General features: G+C 39.4%; 1 protein-coding gene across 4 annotated transcripts in view; it reads left to right on the top strand.

Moving 5' to 3' along the window:
• Positions 1-19,104, top strand: part of tprb (translocated promoter region b, nuclear basket protein) — a 148,337-nt gene extending 129,233 nt beyond the window's left edge. For 3 of the 4 annotated variants that reach the window (XM_043699535.1, XM_043699537.1, XM_043699538.1), the window contains 8 exons: positions 1,089-1,160; positions 2,897-2,991; positions 4,769-4,875; positions 8,127-8,228; positions 14,636-14,795; positions 15,208-15,320; positions 16,217-16,315; positions 18,908-19,104. In XM_043699535.1, coding sequence (XP_043555470.1) covers positions 1,089-1,160; positions 2,897-2,991; positions 4,769-4,875; positions 8,127-8,228; positions 14,636-14,795; positions 15,208-15,320; positions 16,217-16,315; positions 18,908-18,960 — 801 coding nt within the window. In that variant the 3' untranslated portion in view covers positions 18,961-19,104. The remainder of the gene's footprint in view (positions 1-1,088; positions 1,161-2,896; positions 2,992-4,768; positions 4,876-8,126; positions 8,229-14,635; positions 14,796-15,207; positions 15,321-16,216; positions 16,316-18,907) is intronic. The other variant, XM_043699536.1, reaches the window with a different exon arrangement.
• Positions 19,105-20,328: the final 1,224 nt, after the last annotated feature.

Below are 20,328 nucleotides of genomic sequence, written 5' to 3' on the forward strand. Positions count from 1 at the left end.
CTCTCTCCTCGCGCTCGCTCTCTCCTCGCGCTCGCTCTCTCCTCGCGCTCGCTCTCTCCTCGCGCTCGCTCTCTCCTCGCGCTCGCTCTCTCCTCGCGCTCGCTCTCTCCTCGCGCTCGCTCTCTCCTCGCGCTCGCTCTCTCCTCGCGCTCGCTCTCTCCTCGCGCTCGCTCTCTCCTCGCGCTCGCTCTCTCCTCGCGCTCGCTCTCTCCTCGCGCTCGCTCTCTCCTCGCGCTCGCTCTCTCCTCGCGCTCGCTCTCTCCTCGCGCTCGCTCTCTCCTCGCGCTCTCGCTCTCACTCTCCTCGCGCTCTCTCTCTCCTCGCGCTCTCTCTCTCCTCGCGCGCTCTCTCTCCTCGCGCGCTCTCTCTCCTCGCGCGCTCTCTCTCCTCGCGCGCTCTCTCTCTCGCTCTCTCTCTCTCTCTCTCTCTCTCTCTCTCTCTTTGGTTATGCCTGGTCTCCATTCATTCCTAACATTTTCCAAGCCATTAAATGGTTTGCAAGCAAGATGAGCTGTAAGGGGTCCCCTTCTGTCTGACAGTTAGCTTTGCATCTCAGCTTGCAATTCCTTAAACTGTGGAGTGAACACATACTGAAATGTATATCCGCGAGCACCACTGTCCTGTGAAAATACCATAGTTACAGCTGCACAAGGTTCAAAATATGGTGCTCAAGTTGTTTCAACTGGAAGTACCTCCTCCACACTTGATCATCCAGACTGTATGAGTGAGTGGGATTCCCACATCGTGCAGAATGTGCAAGTCCTTCACTTGAGGTTCCAGATACTTGAACTAAATAGAATATAGACCCATGCTTTTCTCCTTATGCCATTAATCAATTACTCCCATGCAAGGAGTTGCTTAAGCCGCTTCAGAGTTAAAACAATGTTTTTCTTCTCAGCAAGAAAGTTGAAGGAAAAATGAATGTTGTTAAGCAGTATTCAGTACAACATCGTTTTCTTGCATTTACGAAGGATATACAGTCTGGCCTGTCTCATTTTTCAATGGTGGATGTCTCTCTGATTTTGAAATTTGGGCATTTTTGTTTGAGGTTTGTAGTTTTTCTGTAAGAATATTTTTCTGTTCTTCAGCGATTTCCACCTGCACGACGTCCTTCATCAAGCCGAGGAGGAATTCAGCTTACTCCAGGTGTTGGAGGTGTGGTAAGTAATGGAATGACCAAAATGTGCACTTAAGTTTTATAGGGTCATAAATGTTGTTTGTCATTTCAATGCACTTCCTTCAGTTCTATTCACTGGTTAGTTTTCTAAAATCAAAATTGCTAGTGTAAATGCTTTAGTTTACTTAAAGTTGGCAGTAGAGCAAATTTGCATTTACCTGATGCCAACTTGAATTATTCTCATACTTTTTTAGTTGAATAACTTTTCAAATGAATTAAGGATTATAAATCTCAAAGCCAAATATTGTAAATTACTCAATCGTGAAGTCCTGAGTGTGTAGTGTTTTAATGCGTTTGAGAAAATAGACAAGACTATTTCTGGAAGTCATTGCAAACCAGGTGTTTGAACTGTGAAGAACTACAAACATTTGGAAACTTTACAAATGAACATGTTTTCAGCCAGTTTTGCAAATTTTAGACTGAAATGAGGAAAGATTGGTTTTGAAACCAGAAATTACAGAAATTGTTGCATGGTTGGAAAGAAAGTAACTTGATATTCACAGTTAAGATCCTTTGCAAAGCAGTGGTTGCAAACAAACTGAAGGATTGTGTACAGATGGGACTTTGGTTGACAAAGTTGTGTGGATTAGTAATCCGTTATGAATGACAAAAGTCTTCTACCTACCCACAACTATGTGATTGGTTCTCAGGTAGCTGAGTGGTTTAGACTGTCAACAAGATACACAGGAGGTTATGGCAGCTTAGGAGCTGTCTCTACTCTCTGCAGTAAGCCACTTTACGCCATTTAAAAGTTTATCTCACCTTCAGTTTCTTTAACATGTGACATTTAGTTGATAAGACAGAGACCTTTTTATGTGAACTAACTGCCCTGTGCCTCTTATATATCAATGGAAACATCCAGTAAAGAATGACAGTGGAAAAATGGCACAGTGGCTCAGTGGTTAGCACCACTGCCTCACAGTGCCAGCGATCTGGAATCAATTCCAGCCTGAGGTGACTGTGTTGGAGTTGCCATATTCTCCCCTTGTCTGCTTGAGTTTCTCCTGGGTGCTCTGATTTTCTCCTACAGTCCAAAGATGTTCAGATTAGATGGATTGGGCATTATGAACAACCCGTAGTGTCCAAGGATGTGAAGTTTAGGTAGATTTGCCATGGAAAATGTAGGGATAGATTGAGGGGCCTGAGTAGGATACTCTTTAGAGGGTTGATGTGAACTTGATGGGCCAAATTTCCTGTTTCCCCACTGTTAGGCTTCTATGACTCTGACTACATGTGTTCTTAACAGCGTAAAATTAATCTCAGCATCTTTTGTGAACAGGATCAAATTAACTGATTTCCCAGAATTTCCCTCCATCCATAATCTATGTTTTTTCTTCTGTCTTGTATTATATGTATAATTCCATTTATGCAGGAGATTAGGGTTATTTGTCAATGATTGATAACCGTTTATGCATAGCGGAAGTCAATTTGCACTTTTTGTTAAATACAGAAAACTAGTCTGTGCTTTGTCAACCTGTGTCGAGAAGATGGGTGAATTGGGTAATTTTTCATGCTTTTTAGTTACGTTTTTGCACAACTTTTGAGAATAAAGATGCTTAATTTCCAGTATGCTACCTGAGTGAGATAGTAACCTCAAGTGATATCAAAATGTAGCTAAGAATGAGGCCCTCGTCAAATGATGCAATAATTTTAAATTGATATCCGTTTGTCTTTTTGTTTTCTGCCCATACTGATCTCTGATCTATCTTGTTTGTTTAGCAGCAGCACTTCTTTGATGAAGATGACAGGATGGTGCCAAGTACACCAACTCTTGTTGTGCCTCATCGATCAGATGGCTTTGCAGAAGCCATTCAGTAAGTTAAATTCTGAATTATACAGTTTTTATTTTGAAGAAGTAATGAATAAGATTCATGAAGGCTGAGTGGTGGGCATTGTCTATATAGACTTCGGTTAGGCATTCAACAAGATTCCACAACAGACTAGTTAGTAAAATTAGCTCACATGCTATACAGGGAGAGCTAGCCATTTTGATACAAAATTGGCTTGAAGATGCAGACAGAGGGTGGTGTTGAAGGATTCTTTTTTGGACTGCAAACTTGTGACTAGCAGTGTGGTGCAAAGATAGTGTTTTATGTAAATGAATTGGATATGAACATATGAGTATCATCGGGAAATTTGCAGATCTTGCCAAAATTGATGGTGTAGTGCACAGCAAAGGAGGTCGCACATTCAAACACCCCCCCCCTCCCCATCGAGTAGAATGGAACTTTGATCAGATGGGCTGTGGAGTGGCAAATGGAGGTTAACTTAGATGAATGTGAGATGCTGCATTTTAGAAAGGTCGCTCAAGGCAGTACTTATACACTTGAAGGACCTGGGAGTGTTGCTGAACAAAGACACATTGGGGTGCAGGTTTATAGTTCCAAGAAAGTGGATTCGCAGGTAGGCAAGATGGTGAAGAAAGCATTGAAATGCTTACCATTATTAGTTAGTGCATCGACAATTGGAATTGGGCGGTCATGTTGCTGCTGTACAGACATTGGTTAGACCACTTTTGGAAAACTCCTTTCATTTCTGGTCTCCCTGCTATAGGAAAGATATTGTGAAACTTTAAAGGGTTCAGAGAAGATTTCCATGGGTATAGCTCAGGGTTAGAGGGTTTGAGCTATCTGGAAAGGCTGAATAGGTTGGGGCTGTTTTCACTGGAGTGCCGGAGGCTGAGGAGTGTCCTTATAGAAGTTTGTAAAATCATGAGGGGCATGGATAGGGAAAAAAACAAAGGTTTTTTCCACAGAGTAGGCAAGTCTAAAAGTAGAGAGGATAGGTTTAAAGTGAGAGGGGAAAGATTTAAAAGGGACCTAAGGAGCAACCTTTTCCTGCAGATGACGTGTATGAAACTACTAGAGAATATGGTGGAGGCTGGTACGATTACACCATTTAAAAGGTGGTTGAGTGTATGAATAGGATGGCTTTAAAGGGATATGGGCCAAATGCTGGCAAATAGGACTAAATTAATTTAGGATAACTGACTGATATGGACAAGTTGGACGAAAAGGTCTGCTTCTATGTTGTGCATCTCTATTTCTCTATGACTATGACCATATCTTAGAGGATGTCAGAGGTTAATAAAATATGAAAATAACTAGTGTTAAGTTTCAAATTGGATACCCTTTGTCGAGTAAACAAATTCTTTCTATAGGTAAGAAATGAATTCGTAAATTTCAAATGTAGGTCTAAAACATGTTCAGTGAAAGTTTGTGATTTCACAGTAAATAGAGTGAAATTTTCAAACTGAAAGTTGTGAATTTTGAGTTCTGATTGAAACCGGGTTTTGAATTTGCATGGAGGTTAGGCAAACGTATTTTGATACCAGATGGTCTTTGAGATTTACTGAATTTTCTTCAACTTGAAATTGGTATCAAGGAAGCAGACACTTCATGTACTACTTTTGTGATCATATGCTTAATGATTTATTTTCAAAAATAAGAAACTGGTGTAGCATGAGTTAATCCATAGGAGGAAATGAATAAGTTAAGATGTGGCGCATAGGGAACTTGGTATAAAACTCGATCTGCTATGTATTTTTCATTATGATCTAAGCTAGAAATTCATGTTGGAAACTGTGGTTAGTTCTCCCCAGGTTATTGGAGTTCCTCGATTCAGGTTTGGACCCCCAGAAGATATGTCTCAAACCAGTTCAAGTCAGTCAGACCTTGGACAGTTGGCATCACAAGGAGGTAATTCTCTTAAAAAAGGTTTCAAAACGGTAACATAATTTGAAATGGGGAAAGTAAATGTGATAATTTGTGCTAAATTTCGCTTGCAGTTGATATTGCATGAATCAGTATTTTCCACTTATATTTGGTAGATCATTGAGTATCAATAATAATGGTTCCAATTTTACAGAATAACACTTCAAGCCTATTCTACAGGATAGAGAATAAATTGAGATAATGAAAGCCTTTTTTTAAAAAAAACAAAATATTAATCATGGGTTACTTAATCTTAAAGATTGACCAATCTAAATTGGAAAAGTTCCCAGGAGGAAAAATTGTGTGTTTGAGACGGTGTTTCCTAGAACAACATTTTGTGATCCAACCAGGGATCAGGCTATTTCTTTTGACGAGTAATAAAGCCGATTTTAAATAATCTGAGTAAATGATCCCTGAGGGAGCAGTGACTGTAGCAGCAGAGTCTTATAGTTGGTTTGAGTGTGAGAAAGTTAGATCAGAATCAACTGTGCTGAAGTTAAACAAGGATAATTACATCGGGATGAGGAAAAGATTTTAACAGAAAAGAGATTTGAAGAACAGCAGCAGTCATTTAAGAAAATAGTTCATTACTCAGTAAAAATATGTCTCCATGAGGAAGGAGGGATCAAGTAAGACGATAAACTGGCAATGTTTAAGGATCTGGTCAGATTTACTAAAGAAAAATGTGGCAAAGTTTAAGAAAGTTTTAAAATCCAACAAAAAGGTGACCAAAAGAATAATAATCAAGGTGAGGGAAAACTGACAGAGCTTTTTAAATATTAAAAAAAACTATTGTGGCCAAAGTTAAACCTTAGAAAATGAGTCAGGAGAAATAATAACGGAAAACCAGGCAATGGCAGACAAGGGTAATAAATATCTTGCTTCAGTCTTCACGATAGAGCATATTAGAAGCACTGCACAAATCCTAAGTTAAGGCAGAGGGAGGAAATAAGCGCAATAAGTATCATAACAGAAAAGTACCTGGATAACAAATGTGGTTAAAAATGCAAGACAGTTAAGTCCTCTGGATCTGGTGAGGTGTATCCTAGGATATTAAAGAAAGTACTAGATCCTTTATCCAAAATGTTCGGGACCAGCTGTTGTTCAGAATTCGGTTTTCAGAATGTGACAGTTTAATGATGAAATTTTTTAAAATCTTACCGGAGAAGCAGACTTCTAACAAAGAATGTGCTTGGCCACCCGCCCCACCCCCACGTCGCATCTGAGTGACATACATCAAGTGTGTGTCGACTTGGTGGCGTTCATAGAAAAACCCCAGACCTGTCAATGCTCATCTTGGATTAACTATTTGCTTGCCAAACAATTTTGTTAATGAGAAAAAACTTCACAAAAAAGCCTTCGGATTTCAGAGCTTTTGGATGTTCAGATAAAGGATCTTGTACCTGTAGACAGATTGTGATGGACTAGTCATCATCTTTCAGGAATCCTTGGATGATGGAAAAGTCCCACAGAGGATTGGAAAATTGCCCATGTAACACCCATATTCAAAAAGGTTGTTGACAAAAAGTCAAAGAAAAAGATAACGACAGGACAGTTAGCTTACTGTCTGTTATTGAGAAGATGTTAGAGTTTATGATAAAGGATGAAAGCAGAACATTTAGGAAAACATAATATAATCAAGCTAAGTCAGCATGGCTTCATGAGGAGGAACTCATGCTTAACAAATGTATTAGAGTTCTTTGAGGAGACAATAAATAGAGTAGATGAAGGGAACCCATAGATGCAATATTTTGGTTTTCCAAATGGCACTTGATAAGGTACTACATGTTTGTGACTTAATAAGAAAACTGCACATAGTGTTGAGGGTGCTGTTATTAACATGGATCAATGGAGTTGGGGAAAGGGGGACATTTTCAGGATGGCAACCTGTAACTACTGACACACATTTACAAAAGATAAATTACTTTGGAAGTTGATGTACTATTACCAAAGCTAAGAATGCAAGTTGCAGATGACAGCCTATCTAAGGATATCTCTTAAGTTAAGTGAGTGGGCAAAAGATTTGGAAAAATTAGCTTGTCCACTTTTTCAGCAAAAGTAGAGGACCTGAATATTATTTAAATAGGGAAAGATTACAGAAAGCTGTAGCACTGGAACGTGGGGTCCTTGTGCATAAATCACAAAAATAAGTTAGCATGCAAGTTTAGTAAGTAAAAGTAAAAGCAATAGTTTCCTGGCCTTTATATCAAAGGGAGTGGAATCTAGAAATAGTCAAGTCTTCATAAAACTATACAAGCACTAAACAGACCACAGCCAGAATACTGCACAGTTTTGGGAGCCTTATCTAAAGAATGATGTCCTGTCATTGGAGGCAGTCGAGAGTAGGTTCAGTAGATTGGTCCTGCTTATTGAGGAACTGTCTACGAGAACAGATAGAGTAGGTTGGGCCTGTACTCTCCGGAGTTTAGCAGAATCGGAGGAGGTCTCATTAAAACATACAGTACCCTTAGGCAGCCTGGCAGAGTTGATGTGGAGAGGTTGTTTCTCCCTCTATTCTCCCTTGGGTGAATCTTCGACCAGAGGCATAATCTGACCAGTTTAAGACCAGTGTGACTTTTTTCTTTCTGAAGTGGTCAGTGTGCAAAAACCTTTATCACAGAAGGCTGTAGAAACTAAGCCATTAAGTATATTCAGGGCAGAGAGATTTTTAATCAGTAAGGGAGCCATTGATTATGGGGAAATGGCAGGAAACTGGAGTTCAGGGTTATCAGATTCAACCATGATCTCATTCAATGGCAGAGCAGACCCGTTGAGCTAAGTGCATGCTTCTGTTCCTACACCTGTCTGTTTTTATTCATCATCCAGTTGTGTAGTAGTCTTTTACTGGTTTGTAAAACCAGTACTTAATTGAAATCTTGCATTTCACAAGTGACTCTGAAAACTGTTTAATTAAGAAGTGAATGCACAAACAGCCTAGGTTACTTGCATCATTTCTGCTGTTCAGAAATGCTAGTGACATTCAACTTGAAGCAGAAATCTGTGCCACAAGTCAAATCTTTTAATCTAAAATGAAATGTCAAGTGTTAAATCACCATGTCTGCATTTAAATGATGCTGTTACTAATACTTTAATTACATGAAATAAACTATGCAGCTTCGGTATGAAAGTATCCAGTCTACTCTGACTTACTACTTGAGAACAGGTGATGTGTGGAATGTTTGTTTATTCTGATTTTATTCTGTAATTTATTGTGACTCATCTCCTTATTCCTACAGGACTAGGAATGTATGAAACTCCCATTTATCTTGCTGCTGTTCATGAAGACGAATCTGGAGGCCGCAGTGTCCCAACTACACCTCTGCAAGTTCATGCACCAGGTATGGATTTATTTTAATGAGAATAAAAGTGGCTGAATTTTTGGGAGAGTGCTCATCATGTAATTGTGTAATGGCACTAAAGCCTAAGATAAGCTTCTCATGCTTTTTATGATCAAAGTTCCATCCAGCTATTTGTTCTGTAGTGCATAAGACCCAGGAGTGGAAGTAAGGCCATTCAGCCCATCAAGTCCACTCACCATTCAATCATGGCTGATGGGCATTTCAACACCACTTACCCGCACTCCCCATATCCCTTAATTCCTTGTGAGATTTAAGAATTTATCAATCTCAGTCTTGAAGATATTTAACCTCCCAGCCTCCACTGCGCTCCATGGTAATGAATTCCACAGGCACACCATTCTCTGGCTGAAGAAATTTCTCCTCATTTCCATTCTAAATTGACCCCCTCTAATCCGAAGGCTGTACCCACAGGTCCTAGTAACTCCGCCTGACGGAAACAAATTCCCAGCGTCCACCCTTTCTAAGGCATGCTTTATCTTGTAAGTTTCTCTTAGATCTCCCCTAAACCTTCTAACCTCTAATGAATACAATCCCAGGATTCTCAGCCATTCATCATATGTTAGGCCTACCATTCCAGGGATCATCTGTGTGAATCTCTGCTGGACACGCTCCAGTGCCAATATGTCCTTCCTGAGGTGTGGGGCCCAAAATTGGACACAGTATTCTAAATGGGGCCTAACTAGAGCTTTATAAAGTCTCAGAAGCATGTCACTGCTTTTATATTCCAACCCTCTTGAGATAAATACAATATTACATTTGCTTTCTTAACCACGGACTCAACCTGCAAGTCAACCTTTATAGAATCCTGGACTAGCACTCCCAGATCCCTTTGTAATTTGCCTTAATGAATTTTCTCACCATTTAGAAACTAGCCCGTCCCTGTATTCTTTTTTTCCAAAGTGCAAGACCTTGCATTTGCTCACATTTGAATTTCATCAGCCACTTCTTGGACCACACTCCTAAATTGTCTAAATCTTTCTGCAGCCTCCCCACCACCTCAGAACTACCTACCTGTCCGCCTAACTTCGTATCATTGGCGAACTTCGCCAGAATAGAAGCAATATTGCTTGTAACAATATTGCGTGGTTTTGTGCCAGTTAGTTTCTGTCGCATAATGTCTGTAACGTAATTTCTGGGATATAAGAATTGCCATCCTCCCATATACTATTGCATTATTTAGCCATTTGACTTGCCACAGTTGACCTTTTTGAAAGGTCATCTGCAATACTAAGCTCATTAAATGTTTTTTAATGAAAAGGTGCGACATGATGGCAATTACAACAAACCCTTTTTAAAATTCTGAATCTACCATGGATCCCCGAGAGGAGGAAACACTGATGGACTGACTTGTGTCCTGTGACCAATTGATATGGGCTGTTAATTACATTTGCTCAAATTGCTGAACTTTTTACACTTAAACCCTGTACAGCAAAGTTGAAGATGCTGAGTAAGAATAACAAGATTGCCATGGGCTGCTTGTGAATGACATCGCATCACTGAGCCAGAACCTTGTGACTGCGCCTTGGTGTCCTAATGGTTACAAACCCTCCTAGAAAAGTGATGGCTACCTACATGGCTTACCATTGTTTAAGTGGACATAATTAAGTTTAGCCTGCTAACTTTGCACCATTTCATGTATTTTCATCGAGTCCATGGATGCAGTTTTGTTACATCATGGCTTCTTAAGGGACTGGCACTTCAGATGGCAACTTACTTTACTTCCTTGCATTTCTAGAACATTGTTCATCTCACTAGCAACAACTCATACCACAGCAGATCTCTTGATGCCTTTCTTACATTTATATGCTACTTTCCTTACTCTACTCTAATTTAGCTTAATCGTGAACTTGTCTAAAATTTTGCCTGTGTCCTCACTTGTGTCAGATCCCCTTTATCCATCATCTCTATGCACGTTGACCTTCACTGGTTTTCTTGTTCTTCAATTCTGATTTTTAATATTTTCCCCTCCTAGCCATATCTTTACCTCTGTCGCTTACCCTCCAGTAGTTAGAATGCTGCTTTTCTCTAACTCATGCACATTTCCTCCACTCTTCGTCAAACTGTTGGATTTCTAAGCTCTTACTTATGGAATTCCTTCCTTCAAACCATCTATCTCTAAGACTCCTTCAGCCATATCTAACCAAGACTTGTTTAGTTCTGAAATCTCTGTAGTTAGGTGCCACTGTTTAAGAAAGGTGGTAAGGACAAGCCAGGGAACAATAGACCAGTGACCCTGATGTTGGTGGGCAAGTTGTTGGAGGGAATCCTGAGGGACAGGATGTACATGTATTTGGAAAGGCAAGGACTGATTAGGGATAGCCAGCATGGCTTTGTGCATGGGAAATCATGTCTTAAAAACTTGATTGAAGAAATAGCGGAGAGGATTGATGAGGGCAGAGCAGTAGATGTGGTCTATATGGACTTCAGTAAGGCATTCGACCAGGTTCTCCATGGGAGACTGGTTAGCAAGGTTAGATCTCATGGAATACAGAATTGGCTCAAAGGTAGATGACAGACGGTAGTGGCTGAGGGATGTTTTTCAGACTGGAGGCCTGTGAGTAGTGGAGTGCCACAAGGATCGGTGCTGGGTCCACTACTTTTCAGCATAAGAGGCACAGTTAGTAAGTTTGCAGACGACACCAAAATTGGAGGTGTAGTGGACAGTGAAGAAGGTTACCTCAGATTACAACAGGATCTTGATCAGATGGACAAAATGGCTGAGAAGTGGCAGATGGAGTTTACTTTAGAGGTGTGAGATGTTGCATTTTGGGAAAGCAAATCTTAGCAGGACTTATACACTTAATGGTAAGATCCTGGGGAGTGTTGCTGAACAAAGAGACCTTGGAGAGCAGGTTCATAGCTCCTTGAAAGTGGAGTTGCAGCTGGATAGGGTGCTGAAGAAAGCGTTTTGTGTGCTTTCCTTTATTGGTCAGAGTATTGAGTACAGGAGTTGGGAGGTCATGTTGCAATTGTATAGGACATTGGTTGGCTACTATTGGAATATTGCGTGCAGTTCTGGACTCCTTCCTATCGGAAAGGTGTTGTGAAACTCTGAAGGGTTCAGAAAAGATTAACAAGGATGTTGCCAGAGTTGGAGGATTTGAGCTATAGGGAGAGGTTGAATAGGCTAGGGCTGTTTTCCCTGGAGCATCGGAGGCTGAGGGGTGACCTTATAGAGGTTTATAAAATCATGAGGGGCATAGATAAGGGTGAATAGGCAAAGTATTTTCCCTGGTTGGGGGAGTCCAGTACTAGAGGACACAGGTTTAGGGTGAGAGCGGAAAGATATAAAAGAGACCTAAGAGGCAATGTTTTCACGCAGAGGGTTGTCTGTGTGTGGAATGAGCTGCCAGCGGAAGTGGTGGAGGCTCGTACAATTGCAGCATTTAAAAGCATCTGGATGGGTGTATGAATAGGAAGGGTTTGGAGGGATATGAGCTGGGTGCTGGCAGGTGGAACTAGATTGGGTTGGGATATCTAGTCGACATGGACGGGTTGGACTGAAGGGTCTGTTTCCATCCTGTACATCTCTATGACTCTAGTGTTAAATATTGTCCGATAATGCAAAGCACAAAATAGATTATTAAAACTACAGAAGACAAGAGTAGGCCAGTCAGCCCCTCGAGCCTGCTCTGCCATTCAGTATGATTGTGGCGGATCATCAAGCTCAATAACCTAATCCCAATTCCCATCCAATATCCTTAGATAGCTTTTGACACAAGAGCTTCATCTACCGAGTGAGTTTTGAGAAGATTTGTAGCTCAAGTTGAAGTTCTGGATATAGATTGCAGCTCAGCGAGCAAACCTACATCTAGCTTTATTTACCTCATTGAGAACTTAGTTTTGTTATCAACGTCTTTCCGTGGTAGTGAATTCCACAGGCTTGCTACTCTGGGTGAAGAAATTTCTCCTCAGTCCTAAAAAGTCTAAATTATGACACCTGGTTCCCCACTCCCCTGCCATCAGAAACATTTTTCTTGCATCTAACATGATGACTAGTCCTGTTAGAATTTTTTCGGTTTCTCTGAGATCCCCCATCCTGTCAGTCTTCTAATCTTCAGTGAATATAATCCCAAAAATCTCAATATCTCCTCTGCCAGGCAAGCAATCAATTTGGTAAACCTTTGCTGTACAGCAAGGAAATCCTTCCTCCAGGAAGGAGATCAAAACTGCACAGTTTTCTAGTTGTGGCTTCACCAATCCCTCTACAGGTGCAGCAACACATCCTCCTTCTTGTACTCACATCCTGTCATTATGAGGCCAACATATGGTTTGTCTTCTATGCTGCCTGCTGCAAATGCAGGCTTACTTTCAGTGATTAGTACACAGACACCTGGGTCTCATTGAAATTTTACCCTCTCAATTTACAGCCATTCAAATATTAATCTGCCTCCCTATTTTTGCACCCAGAATGGATAATCCAACAGTTGTCCACAATGTTCTGCATTTGCCCACTCACTCAGCCTGTTCAAATTTCTCCGCAACATTTGTGTACTCCTCAGTCACACTTTCATCCAGCTTTGTGTCATCTGCATATTTTGAGAGAATGAAGTACCATACTGTTAGACTTTTAATTCTTTTAGTGCAGAGTGATGTATCTTGGAGAAATTCAAGAAATTCAAATTCAATGACAAAACAATACTAAATGCAAAAGTTTACATTTCAGTCACCATATTTTGTTTGTAAAATGTGTTCAGGACAATTAATGCAGCAATGTTGTATAAAGATCTTCTGTTTTCTTTATTATTTGTTCATGGGTATGGATGGAATTTATTACCCGTGTTTAATTGCCCACCTGACATTAAGACTCACATTGCCATGGGTCTGATGTCAGGTAAGGGAGAATGACATTGGTGAATCTGATGTGTTTTTATGACAATTGATGATGGTTACATAATGACCATTAGATGAACTTTCTATTTCAGGTTACTGAGTTCAAATTTCACCATCTGTCATGGTGCCATCTCCAAGCAATAGTCTGTGATTCTGGATTGCTATTCTAGTGACATACCACTACATGACAGTTAACATTGTGTTATGAATGGAATGTATAACTTAATGGGCAGTTGGTTGCACAATGGTTAGCACTGCTGCCTCATGGCACCAGGGACCTGGGTTTGATTCCACCCTCTTGTCATTGTGTCTCTGTGAAGTTTGCATGTTCTCCCCATGTCTGTGTGGGTTTCCTCTGGGTGCTCCAGTTTCCTCGCACAGACCAAAGATGTGCAGATTAGATGGATTGGCCATGCTAAATTGCCCTGTAATGTCCTAGGGATGTGTAGGCTCGATGGATTAGCCCATGGTAAATCTGGCGTTACGGGAATGGGGTGGGTATTTGTGGGGTGCTGTTCAGGGAGTAGCTGTAGGCTAAATATCCTCTTTCTGCACTTCACGAATTCTATTATTAACAGTTGCAGATGTCTCCCTTCTTTAACATCAAGCTTTGAAAATGAACAAATTATTTTTGAGACGTTTTACCTCTTTGTGGGAAAATTTCAAATCATTTACTCTTCAGTACTTAGTGTTTTGATTATTTCTGTAATTCAATGCGAAAATGCAGGTAAATGTGCAATGCCTGTAATTTAAACAAACCAGTTGAAAGAAGGCAAATTGGAGGAAGCTGAAGTTAAGCAGAAGCACCTATGTGGGTCTGTTGAAATCAATGACCTGTTTTGTGTACCAAATTCTTTTTGCTGACCACTAAGTACTTTTTAAAAAAAAAATCATTGAACAAATCATTTGAGGTTTTACAGAATCCTATGTTAGTATAATGTCGGTTAAATCTTATTCTTTTAAAATTGAGTGACTAATTTTCCTTCACTTTCAAATTTATCCAAATAAGTTGCATAAAAATTACACTACCTCATTGCCTGTGTGTGTGAAGTGAGTGAAAAAGTAAGGGCTACTTCTGAGTCAACTGTTTGCTAATTCATTTCAAGGCACCTCTTGGATGGATGTTTTAGTGGTACAATTTTAAAAGTTTAATATGAAGTGCACATTGATAAGTTATTTCTATCACAGTGCAACATCTGTTGATTGCAGTGAGTTGGCACTCATGAGCTTGATTGCAGAGCTGTTTCCACAGACCGTTAACTTTACCATCTAGTGGTGGCATGTGCAGTAAACAGTCATAGTGAAAGCATTGCAGTGAAAAATCAATGACTGTTTTGTTATTGTGCAATATTATGTTTTAACTATAATTTATTGAGCTGGAGTGCTGGATATAGTTCTGACTATGTAAACATATCAGGGAGCTTCACTTTCTTGTACAAAACACAGTCTTTTCCTTTTAATGTGCAGAGAAGATGTCTTGGACTTGTAACACTTAACTGTTATGCTGAAATTTCAGCTTGCTTGGGAACTCAAGCTACTTCATTTTCTTTCAGTCACAGTTTTCAATGAGGGTGCACAATCGGATGTAACTGAACACGCTTCTCAATCTGTTCCCATGGTTACAACATCCACGGGAGGCCTGTCTAGCACTGCAGATTCTGGAGGTGGTGATGATGGGGATGAAGTGTTTATGGAAGGAGCAGACCAAGAGGGGTAAGATACGCCAAGTGTCCCTAAATCTATAGTCCTCTGCTAAAGAAACCATTTAATTATATTGTTAATTCTCTTTTATAGCTTTTATTGATTATACTTATTGCCTGACCTACTGTGCTTTTCCAGCACCACACTCTCGATTCTTGCAGTTTTATCATTCCTTCTACTTTGTCTGTAGAGGGTGTAAATGCGTGCATCAGGCATCATTCCATTGCTATGTTGAAAATTGGTAGCAGTTTTTTAAAAAATTCTTAATTTAATGGCAAAGTTTGGCACTTCAGTTTTCTATTTTTGTTATGAGACATGGAGGTATGAAAACATAATTGCTTTCCATGATTATTTATTTGATTGAAAAGCTTTTCAGACCCATGAGGTTATTATTTGACAAATTAAATGCACCTTATTTGTTCAGTCTTAGTTCGGATGTCATGGAAATTGAAGGGCATCAGGAGGAGGAATCTGTTCAGCCATCTGAAGAGGCAGATCTGCCATCCACTAGCCAGGATCCTCCTTCCAGTTCAGCAGGTATGTAATTTGAAAGTGCACCAGTGATTTTGTCACTTGTGTTTTACTCTGCAAGCATATGCACTCTTAATGTAGCAAGCCCTGTTTTTAATTAGTACCAACAGTGAAGCTTTAATGCAGTGAACTATTGCAAAATGCTTTACCAAATTAATGAGAGAGCGCAACATCTTTAACATGTAATAGAAAGCTTCACTATATATTTAGACTTATAAAATTGCCTCTGCTCATGAATGCTCAAATACAGGCTGCCTTAGACCATTTTTATATAATGAAGTTTCAAGCACATTTGCATTCAAGGTAATTTCTTTGTTGTTTATATTTAAGTTCCCCTTTTCTTTGCATAATCCAATTCTTTTGAGAGACAGTACAGAATTGGAGTATGTATCACACCATTTGGTTGTTCCGCTATAATGTGACAGTTGTATTTCTCTGCAACCTCATGCTCTAGATAATCTCACTATGAGAAACTGCTATAGAAATCTGGCTGTAGATGATTGCGCTATGAAAAACCCAATATTCAGCAGAAAGTTTGTGTTTTACAAACAACATCCACAATTTGCGCTGATGAAACATGCATTATAGAAGAACTCCCTGTAGTAATTTTGAGTGTTGTGTGTCATGATATCACATCAGTATATGGCCACCTACTTTTCTGTAATAACTTAAGTTTTCATCTCCTGCATGAACTTAGTTTTCTTTTCCTAAAACAAGATACTATCCAATCAAACAGGAGAGTAGCTATCGTTGAAAGTAGTAACGTGTTCTATCTATAATGAAGTGATTTAGCAGTGATGGAGCTTTGATAGCCAACCATAACAGCTTTAATTCTTGGACATCTGTGCACTTTTCACTAGTATTATGATATGTTTATTTTTCTCAATTACATCTTCTGTTAGATGCCAGTGTCAGTCAGCCAAAGCCATTGAGAAGAGTACGACTTTATCCACAGATGGGGAGAACTGTTGCTCGGGGGCGACAGTTTATTAGCCGAAGAGGTAAGGCCCTCTTTGACTTTCATTATGTGCAAGTATGGAAAAGGTCTTATAATGCCTTACAAGGCAAATGGTCAATATAACCGGAACCTTACAAAAGGAAAAGGTCAACATGAAACAAAAGGGGACTGGAGGCACAGTGCAAGCACAGATTTGAAACTTTTTTCAGATCGGAGTAAAGCAGTGATTTTCCATTGTCCGAGATGGGGTGGAGGACAGTAATGTGGGAGGAAAGGAAGAGTGAAAATGTCCTTTCCACGCAACATCATCGTTCACTATTTAGCCAATCCTTTATTCATGCTAATAAACTACCCCAATACCATGGGTTGTTAGGTAGCTTAACATTTCCTTCTGAAAATCCAAATATATCCATTCCTTACCCTTGATCTTCTATGCCTGTTAACTGTTCAAACGTTTAAAACGTTTGTCACATGATTTTTTTTTTCCCCTATTGTGAAACCATGCTAACTCTCATTGATATATTATGTTTTCTAATTGCTCTGCTATTACATCCTTGATAATAAATGCTCACTTTTTCCCAGTAATAGACATTAGGCTAACTGGCCTGGAGCTCCCTTTCTTTGTCTCCTTCTTCCTTTTTTAATTGGCAGTTGTCTCATTCTCTGGGACTTCTTCAGAATCAAAAGATTCTTGGAGATTTACTACCAGCATATCCGTTATTTCAAAAGCTACTGTCTCTACGATTCTTATATGCACCCCATCAGGTCCAGGAGACTTATCAGTCTTTAGTTGTATTAGTTTCCGTAACACTTTTCATTCTAGTGATATTTATTTAATTTATTTTCTCTCTTCCTTTTTGCCCCTTAATTATTTAGTAATTTCAGAATGCTGCATTAGTATGTTCTTATGTGAAGACTGATCAAAGTACATATTCAACTCCTCCAGGTGTTGGCCCTTCACTATTTCAACAGCTTCATTCTCAAAGGTGCTTATGTTAAATTTGGACTTTCTCTACATTTTTTACATTTATAAAGAAGCTCTTGCTATCAGTCTTGATATTTCTTGCAAGTTTACACTCAAAGTTTGTTTTCTCCATTTTTTTTTTGGTCATCTTTTGTTGGTTCATAAAACATTTCCAATCTTCTGACTTACCACTAATCTTTGCCATATTGTATGATTTGTTTTTCGAATTATTGCTATCCTTAACTTCCTTAATTACTCATAATAGCTGATTATTTTTTCTAGAATCCTCCTTTCTCATTGGGATATATGGTTGCTGTGAGCCATGAACTGTCTTCTGAAACATTTGCCATTGTTCATCAGTAGTCTTTGCTTCTGAATTCTTTCCCCAGTCCTCTAACTGATGCTAAATTCTACCGCATTGTGATCATTACTTCCTCGGTAATCTTTACTCTGACAATTTATTAAACTGGCCTCATTCAACCTTATCAGAAGCAAAATATCCTGATCGCAAGTTGGATCCATAGTGTCTTGTCCTCGGATATGGTTCCAAATAAGCACTGAATTCATTGTTAGGTCAACATCTGCCAAACTAACTACCTCAACCTACATAAAGATTAAAGTCATGCATGATTAATATATTGCCTTTTGTATATGCCCTAATTTCCTGATTTATTGTCTGTCCCACCATATAATTATTGTTTCAGGGGCTGAAAGACAACCTGTTTTAGTCTCGTCTTCCCCCTTTTTATTTATTACTTACCTCAATACACATGGACTCCATAGCCTCCAAATGAGATTATTTCTTACTAACATACTTGTTCCATCCTATACTAAGAATGCTGCTTTGCTTGTGTGTCCTTTCAAAAAGTTTCTCATTCCTGAATATTTAGTTTCCTGTTGTGATGTCCTTGTGACTGTCTCTGTCTTTGTAATGGCTGAAGGATCATATCCATGAACCTTTTGTGGCATTTAATTCACTCATTTTGTTCTGAATACTATTTGCATTCAAGGTAAGAGCCAATAACTTTTTTTTCACTATTTTCTTTCCCCTTTGCCTATGTTAATTGCTGTTTTTCTATGTCTGTTCACTCTGACCCACTTTGAGTATCATTAATCAAATAGCTGCCCTGTCTTGCTGCTATATCCTCTTGCTTTGTAAGCCTAATTTCTCCTCTTTCTGCAACCTACCTCCAAACATTACTTTAAAGTCCTTTGAATTGATATGTGCTTGCTATTTCATCAAATTGATAACATTTATGAACATAAAATGAGGCTTGAACCAAATTAATTCTGACATAAATTTGGCAACTTCCAGGACTGGGTTTTGGATTTTTGTTGTCGTCTTATTATATTTTCTTTGTTTCTTTGAACATCCTAAGGCAGAATTTGAATTAAAATAAGTAAATATTTCAATTACTATCTAAATCCTAACTTTTAGTTTTACAGAATGAACTGATTTTATTTGGGTAGTAAAATCTGCTTACGCCATTGCATTTTTTTTGCAGTCAAGTGCAGGAACAGCAGCCAAGACTTTGGAAGAACATTGCACGCTCTCTAAATTTACATTAATCTCTTGATACCAGTATTTCAAATTTGGGAAAGCATGTGTATAGTTTAAGGTTGACTGTTTCGCATATTCCATTCATTACTTTCATGTTTTTTTATTTATAGGTATGAGTCATTCAATGTCAGGCAGAGGAATAAACAGAGGAAATCATAATTGAAAAAGTATACCCATGAAGCGTATTGGCCACTGGCTTGTTACAATAGATCTAAAATTTCTCAACTTCATACATTTATGGGTACTTGTCACAATGTAACCTTCTCATTGAAAAATAAAATGATTTCCTTTTGTGCTGAGTTGAAAACGTGACTTTTTCTTGGATTGTTAATCACATCCATACAAGTCCTTTGTTACACTTCTTCTTGTATCAGTGACTTTCTGGTTAGCAGGATCAACGCTGTAGTACTTATCTAAATTGAAAAGAATCAAATGAGTGGAAGATATCAAACAGCATTTTATTTAAAATTGAATTGAGGTGTTCCCTCTAATTTGAACAAAAAGAACTACTATAAAGGTGTTCCTTATATTTTAATCATTCTTATGCTTTAACCATAGCATATCAATAAAACACCTTGTCTGGTAGATCATGAATGCTCTGATCTAGACCACTTCAACCAATTGTTTTTAATTGGATGTCTATTGAAGTCCAAGATGTCAGCAGAGGAGGGGTCCTGAATTGAACCCCATCCACTCTGACTGCTTTTCTTCTTTTCTTGCTTTTTCTTTTTGTTTTAGTTTTTTTTAGCTTTTCTTTCCCCTACTTACCTTCTGGAGGGAGCTCAATTGTGGAGGCAGCAGATAGAGGCTCTGGCAGTTGGCCACAAGGTGGCTGGTGTTCCCAGGCAGAAGTCTTGACAGCAGTGGAATTGCAGCCTCTTTGAGGTCAAGAGTGCAGTCAGGATAGCCAGCAACATGAGCAGTCAGCCCAAGGCAAGCCAGTGGTGAGAGCGGATCAGGGAGCCCAGAGCATCGGTAGGAGCAGGAACAGACTTCCTGTGGTGGTGGCAGTGGGAACAGGAACAGGCAGCCTGGGGTGGCGGGGAGGTTGATCCCAGCATGTGCAGGGGTTTATGGACTGTAGTGTAGAACTGCTAATTGTGTTTCTTTGATTTTCCACTTTTTAGTAAGAAGGACCTTGGAGTGCAGCTTCATAGCTCCTTGAAAGTAGAATTACACATAGATAGGATAGCGAAGAAAGCATTTGGTATGCTTTCCTCTATTGGTCAGAATATTGAGTACAGGAGTTGGGAGATCATGTTGTGGCTGTACGGGATATTAGTTAGGCCATTTTTGGGAGTATTGCGTGCAATTCTGGACTCCTTCCTATCAGAAGGATGTTGTGAAACTTCAAAGGGTTCAGATAAGATTTACAAGGATGTTGCCAGGGTTGGAGGATTTGAGCTATAGGGAGAGGTTGAATAGGCGAGGGCTGTTTTCCCTGAAGCGTCGGAGGCTGAGGGGTGACCTTATAGAGGTTTATAAAATCATGAGAGACATGGATAGGATCAAGAGACAAAAGTCTTTTCCC

The sequence above is a fragment of the Chiloscyllium plagiosum genome, chromosome 11 (assembly GCF_004010195.1).
Source record: "Chiloscyllium plagiosum isolate BGI_BamShark_2017 chromosome 11, ASM401019v2, whole genome shotgun sequence".
NCBI lineage: Eukaryota > Metazoa > Chordata > Chondrichthyes > Orectolobiformes > Hemiscylliidae > Chiloscyllium > Chiloscyllium plagiosum.